This window comes from Myotis davidii, unplaced genomic scaffold (assembly GCF_000327345.1).
Source record: "Myotis davidii unplaced genomic scaffold, ASM32734v1 scaffold309, whole genome shotgun sequence".
In the NCBI taxonomy this organism is placed as follows: Eukaryota; Metazoa; Chordata; class Mammalia; order Chiroptera; family Vespertilionidae; genus Myotis; species Myotis davidii.
The window spans coordinates 3,634,954-3,642,258 of NW_006383013.1; the positions used below are offsets into that span (position 1 = coordinate 3,634,954).

At 43.7% G+C, this 7,305-nt stretch overlaps 1 protein-coding gene across 2 annotated transcripts in view; it reads left to right on the forward strand.

The window, feature by feature from the left end:
- Positions 1 to 7,305, forward strand: part of ADCK1 (aarF domain containing kinase 1) — a 112,693-nt gene that overhangs the window by 71,633 nt on the left and 33,755 nt on the right. For both annotated transcript variants that reach the window (XM_006778836.2, XM_015558072.1), the window contains one exon: positions 5,446 to 5,604. In XM_006778836.2, coding sequence (XP_006778899.1) covers positions 5,446 to 5,604 — 159 coding nt within the window. The remainder of the gene's footprint in view (positions 1 to 5,445; positions 5,605 to 7,305) is intronic.

Consider the following 7,305-nt stretch of genomic DNA (forward strand, 5'->3'; position numbering starts at 1 on the left):
AAGGCAGAGTCCACCCTTGGCGGGCTGCTGGCGGGCTGGCTTTGCAGTGGCTCCTCTCTGTCCACAGTAATAGGGAGCTCAGTTGCCAGGTGCACTGTGTTTGAGAGCAGAGTAGGATTTGGATGACCTGGGAACCGGGGGTGAGATCTGATCCCCACATCCCGATGGGGACACCACCCTGTATGTCTCAAGATTCCCAGTTTGATGCTGAGCTCCCCCTTGCACTGTCACCCTCTAAAGCAGTAGTTCTCAACCTGTGGGTTGTGACCCCTTTGGCAGTCGAACGACCCTTTCACAGGGGTCGCCTAAGACCATCCTGCATATCAGATATTTACATTACGATTCATAACAGTAGCAAAATTAGTTATGAAGTAGCAATGAAAATAATTTTTGGTTGGGGGCCACAACATGAGGAACTGTTTTAAAGGGCCATAAGGTTGAGAACCACTGCCCTAAAGACTCTATAACTCATGGCCGGGCACCCTGCCCTCTGTGTACCACCTGTCCCCAACATGCTCTTCAGTGTTTGGATGGGACTCTGGTCTGAGCACTAGAATCTGACCCCCCATTTGATGCCACCCTGCCCATCCCAAGGGTCTCTAAAAAGAAAGACCTGTGATACAGTCATGTTTTTGACTTCTTTGGAACCACATTTTCAGGAAATGCTGCTGTCGTCTCATTTCTTTTCTGAATGTGTTGATTGAACAGTGGGTGGCCAGGTAATGTTTGTGTGTGGCACAGAATCCAATGGTTGATTTTATTTTTAAAGATAGATCTCTTTAAAAACCCAGAGATGTAGACAACCCCACGGAAACTTTTCTTCACCCTATATTTTCTGTTTTCTAAAAAGTGTGCACTTTAACAACTTATCAGAACAAAGATAAGGCCATGAGTGCCGAGTTATTTACGTAGCTTCGAATTGATTTTCGATCCTTGTCAAATACCCATTTTCACCAGTTCGGGTTTGCACAGGTGTTCTATTTTGTGTTCTGTTTCCCATAGAACGTTACTTCTTTTATAATATATAATAACTTGATAACAGGAACTTGCATTTCAGCTGCATGTTACAGTTTACAAAGCTCTTTTTATGCCTTATCACAAGCTTCCTATTGTATCATTTTGTATTGTACTGCACGAGACAGGGCTGCATAAAGAAAGAAGGAAAAAAACCCCCAACAAACCCCCAAAACACCTGGATCTAAGTCCTGCATTTGAAATTATAAGTTATGTGACCTTGAGAAATACTTTAACCTCCTGGAACCGGTTTCCTTCTTTGTGAAATGGACATGCAGAGGACGAAATGAGGACATACATATAAAGTGTCTTGCAGCACAGTGCCTGGCATGTAGTGGGTGCTAAATTGTAATCTCCCCTCCCCCTTTTTTTTACTATTATCAATAGCAGTCAAGTTTTCAAGCTTTTATGTGACTCTTAATTTTTCCATTATATTTCTGTATGGCCCACAATTGATTTTCCCTCATGTGAACCATTGACCCTATAGCAGTGGTTCTCAACCTTCTGGTCCTTTAAGTACAGTTCCTCATGTTGTGACCCAACCATAAAATTATTTTCGTTGTTACTTCATAACTGTAATGTTGCTACTGTTATGAATCGTAATGTAAATGTCTGATATGCAGGATGGTCTTAGGCAACCCCTGTGAAAGGGTCATTCGACCGCCAAAGGGGTTGCAACCCACAGGTTGAGAACCACTGCCCTATAGGAAAATAATTTCATTATTCTATCTTGAAGGAGGTATTAATTGTTGAATATACCTTGATTGATTCCTAAGGTTCCAAATCAAGTAGAAAATTCTCAGGCATTCCAAAACTGTGGTTGCCCAAATTTGGAGATAATCCCCTTTCCCACCAAAACCTCAGAAATAGAATATTTAATCCATTTGAATAACACACATGTGAACATATAATTATTTCTCGGGAGAGGACAAATCCTTTGAAATGTTCATCTGTTCATTCATTTATTCATTCGCTCACTTATTCACGTGAATATTCAATAAACATCTGCCGTGTATTGAGCACATGCTAGACACTGGTGAAAATATTGGCTGTTGGAAGAATTTTATGGAGAAAATACATTTTGGAAGAAAAATAAAAAAGTCAAATTGATAACAACACCTGTTTTATTTTAGTTGATTGCATCTGTTGTCAAAAAAGAAAAACTTAAGTGAATCTACTTAGAGCAGGCTCTTAAGAAGGGAATTGAATGAAAACAGAAGGTGAAACTGAGTTTTATTTATTTCCCTCAGCCAAGAAAAGTTTTAGACTTGGATCAGACAGTGACTTGGACCAGACAATGCTTAATCTGACCCTTCTCCTCATCCCCTGAATTATGTGCAAAATTATGCAAGCATGTACATTTTCTGGGCTTCATAGCTAGCACCAAAATTTTAGATTGGTGACTTCCTTTAATGTGGATGGTGTCCTCCTAGAAAACTAAGAACCATTGATTTCCATCCAAACTGACCTTTGTTTTAAAATAATCAAGGATGCGCTGGCTGGTGTGGCTGAGTTGGTTGAGCACTACGCCAAGCACCAAAACATCACTGGTTCGATTCCAGGTAGGGGCACTGCAAAGGTTGTGGGCTCGATCCCCAGTAAGGAGTGGGCAGGAAGCAGCCAATCGATGTTTCTCTTTTACATCAATGTTTCTCGCTCCCCCCGCTCCCCACCTCCTCTCTCTCTCAAATCAATAAAAACATATTAAAATAAAATAGGATAACCAGGGGAGTAACTCACCCACCACCCAGAGAATGCTTTAGAAACCAGTTCAATGAGTACTGTACAATTTTTTGGGTTATGAATTATTTTACTAAGTAGTTATTAGCAATTAATATCAGTCAATAAAATCTTTGATTGCTTTTATGATTAATGACATTAGGTATTAATAATAACCAATAGTACTAGTGATAACTAATTATATAACTGATTAGTAACAGAAAAATCTTTAAAGTGCCTATCAGTGCTGTTTGGATGTTAATGATAATGAAAAATTTCACAAATAACAGTGACCGTAGAGTAAATGATGAGGATTTTTGTTTGGCCAAAAGACTCATTCCCAGGTATAGACTCAACTTGGTTGCATGTAACTCCCTGTGTACACTCACATCTGACCCAGGGTCATTACCTAGGAGTTAATCAGTAAATATTGAATGAACAATTGACCAAGCCTCATTGCAGCTTCTTTCCTCATCCCTACTGGGTGAGAACCTCTGGAATTTAGGTCAGAACCAAAGTCCGAAGAGGTTTCTTGCCTGCACTTAGAGCCCAGAGTTGAATTCAGGTGCCTCTGGTGATGTGTGTGCCCCTGGCCCAGGCCTGGGAAGGTGCGTCTGCTTCCTGTGCGCCAGCTCTTCCTCCCCTTTGGTGGTTGCTAAGGGCCATCTGAGGGCATGGTGATGAGATGCAGTGCCTGGAGGCTGCTAGGCTAGATGTTGCCACCTCTCTCTGCCTTCCAGTTTCATGTGACACCAACAGAAATACAACATAAACTAAATTGATTATCATAAGGTCACAGGTCTGGTCCGTGAAAGACTAGACAAGACTTAAAAGAAATTAGACTGCAACCAAATGCAATTAAAAAGAGTTTTGAGAGAAATTGAATATAATAACCTTATGTGATGATTCTTTTAGACCGGCGTCTGGTACACAGCCTAGGACTTGTGCTTAAAAGCAAAACTGTTAATGCCTTGTAGTTTATGGCTCTGCTTTAGCTTTATTTCTTTCGTACCACTTGTGATGAACACATGTTGGGTATAATATTATAGACCAGGACAAAGGGAAACACAAGCCAAGGCTCATAGGTGGGGCTCACTAAATCCTCCGGGATAGACTGGCTGGTGTCTTAGGCTGCTGGGGCTGCCATAACAAAATACCATTGACCAGGTGGCTTAAACTGTGACGTTTATTTCTCGCAGTTGTGGAAGCTGGAAGTCCAAGGTCAAGGTGCCAGCCGATTCTTCCTGGCTTGTAGACAGCTGCCTTCTCTCTGTGTCCTTGCATGGCAGAGAAAAAGTGAACTTTGATCTCTCTCTGCTTACAAGAACACTAATCCCATCATAGGGGCCCACCTCCATGACCTCATCTAAACCTAATTAGCCCCCAGAGACCCCACATCCAGACACCATCACACTGGGCTTAGGGCTTCAACATAAGAATTTGCGGAGGGAAGGGGGACACAGGCACTTAGTCCTTAATAGTTGGGGGAGGTACCAGCAGGCCTATGGTTCCTTGGTTCCTGCTCAGTGTCCTCCTGCTCTAGCCAGGGGTGGAGAGGGGTATCTCAAACTTGGACTGTAATCTCTACCAAGAATTACTGGGAGGGTTGGTCGGTGGTCTCCCCAGACCCGACTTTGAACACTAACAGGAGGGTTTATCAGCGAGCAGGAGGGTTGCCCACTGTGCTTCCCTCCTGGATTGCTGGACCATCTCCCACGTTCCTGGCATCAGCCTTGCTCACCCACTGCAGAGCCACGTCTGTGAACTTGTGAGACTGTCTCAGCTCCAGAGCTCAGCGGTGAGGTAGCCTCAGAACTGAGTCCCTGCCCATGGAGGGGCTGGGCGTGCTCCGCAGATGCCACTGGACTCTGGTTCTCTGCCATTGACATTTAATTTCACATCATTAAACTGACAACGAAATGCCAGATGAGTCTTCTAACCCCACTCCCGTTTTCATCCTGTCTTCACTCAAGAATCCACAGTGGGGCCAAATGGCCCAAAATCTGAGCTTTTCATCCAAGTGGTCAAATTCCTTAACTCTTACTAATCTTATCTAACCCTGTTTTCTTTTTCAATTTGATTTTTTTTTTTATCATCGTGTTTAGATGTACAAAAAGTATAGAAAGTAACATGAATGGTCAGGTGCCAACCACTCAGTTTAAGAAATAAATAAAAGCACGGTGATAGTGGCACACACTCCAGGCCTTCGTAAACAGGACCGTAAAGATCCAAGAGCAACAAAGGCAGCAGTTAAGCGACATGCTTCAGAGCAACAGTTTTGGGAGCTGGGTGGACCCAAGCAGAATTCTATTCCTATGCTTCCTTACTGGGCAAGTTCAGAAAAGAAAAATCATATAACCTCTCAGAACCTTAATTTCCTTATCTATGAAATGGGGAGATGATAAGAGTGTGCACTGTGTACTTCCCAGATTGTGCACATGAAGTGGAGTAACTCAGTCAAGTGCTGAGCCAGTGCAGGGCATGTGGGGAGCACTCAGCAAATGGTAGTTGTTATTACTGCTGGTGGTTGGTGGCTGGTGGCTTTTCATCATCTTGGATTTGGACTACAGCGGTGGGCGTCAGGGGAGCTGTTTTCCCACTCACCCTTACTCCAGGGGAGACCTGGTGGGTTGTCAACATTTAGACCAGGCAGAAGGGCAGGGTGCCTTGGGGGGTGTCGAGCTGACTGATGGGGTGCCTGGTGGATTTCAGGTGCTCGTCCTGGCTGTCAAACAGCTGTTTCCAGAGTTTGAATTCATGTGGCTGGTGGATGAAGCCAAGAAGAACCTGCCTTTGGAGCTGGATTTCCTCAATGAAGGGAGGAACGCGGAGAAAGTGGCCCGAATGCTCAAGCACTTTGACTTCTTAAAGGTAGGAGGGAAGGGCAATGGGGGCATGGTGGGAGAGTGCAGGGGAGGACTGGTCTTGGCCCTGAGTATCCCCCCTTGCAGGACATGAGTGGGGACATCTTCCTGAGTGATGTACATTAAAGCCCTTGGAGGCAACATTATAGAGAAATACCAGCTGTTATTGTTGACCTGTCTGTCAATCACACAGATGTTTATTGAATGATCTACGATTTCAAGACACCGAATGCTACCCAAAGGCCTGTGAATTGTGGTCTCTGCCTCCATGAAATATGGGGCTATGGTGATGATGATGATGATGATGATGGTGATAGTGATGATGATGATATTGGTGATGGTGATGATGATAGCTAATGTTACTGCACTCTGAAGTGTTCCTAACACTTCATGTATATTATATTAGCTCATTTACTATATGGTCCATTCTGCTATAACACAACATATGTGTTCTTAGAAATATCCACAGTATGTAAAATCACACAACAGACACCACAAGGCTTATAGGGAGAATAGATTATGCTTAAAACACTCAAAAACATTACCAGTGACATGAAAAATAAAAGAAGATAGGAACCTGCTCAGCTGGCGTGACTCAGTGATTGAGTGTTGACTTTTAAACCAGGAGGTCACAATTCCATTCCAGGTCAGGGCACATGCCCCGGTTGTGGGCTTGATCCCCAATAGGGGGCGTGCAGGAGGCAGCTGGTTAATGATTCTCTCTCATTGATGTTTCTCTCTCTCTCCCTCTCTGACATCAATTAAAAATATATTAAAAAAAAGAAGATGGGAACCTAATAAAGAGGGTAGCATAGTTTTACACCTGTCAAATGGCTATGAGATACTGAAGACCACAGGACACATGGCGCTTCACCTTGACACCTGTTTGCGAAGTGGGCATCAGAAGAGTTGCCACTTGTGAGTTATTGTGAGCTGGTGGAAGGAGGGCCGCCTAAAATTGGACGGGAAGTTGTGACACCAGGTGTGGGTGGTGATGTTTGAGATATATGTGTCTTGGGTATTCCTATGTGGTATGGTTCTGTGTTCATGTGGTATTTCTTGTGGATGATAGCACACATAAGCAAATGCAAAATTTGCAACATGCTCCAACTGTTCCCTAATATGTCACTAGATTTGGAACAGATTGGTGTTTTCAAGTATTTCTATACAGTAGAGCTGCCTGTATAGTAGGAAACACTTATTGTGGGAAACAATAGAGTTGCGACTTTGTGAGAGGCCCTGCTGGGGAGTTCTCTAAAGAAGAAGGGATTCAGAAGAAGGGACTCCTGCAGCCAATCACAGCAAAGGCTCTGCTGTGGGCTTGGCACTGGAGCTGGTCCTTGAGGACTGTCCTGGTGTTTCCACAGGGCACACATGGATTGGAATGAGATGTACATCAACACTGCTCTTCTAATGCATTTAATCCTTAGTGGGTTTGGATCCATTTACGCAGGGGTACCTCTTCATGGTGCAGGGGTTGGGGCCCTGTGGTAGTCTTTACAAAGAGGTTGGCTTTTTAAAAAAATTTCTTTATTGATTAAGTTATTACATATGTGCCCTTATCCCCACATTACCTCCATTTCCCCCTCATGCCCTCACCCCCCTGTTGTCTGTGTCCATTGGTTAGGCCTATATTCTTGCATATAAGTCCTTTGGTTGATCTCTTCCCCTTACCCCCAGCCTCCCCTACCTTCCCTCTGACGTTTGA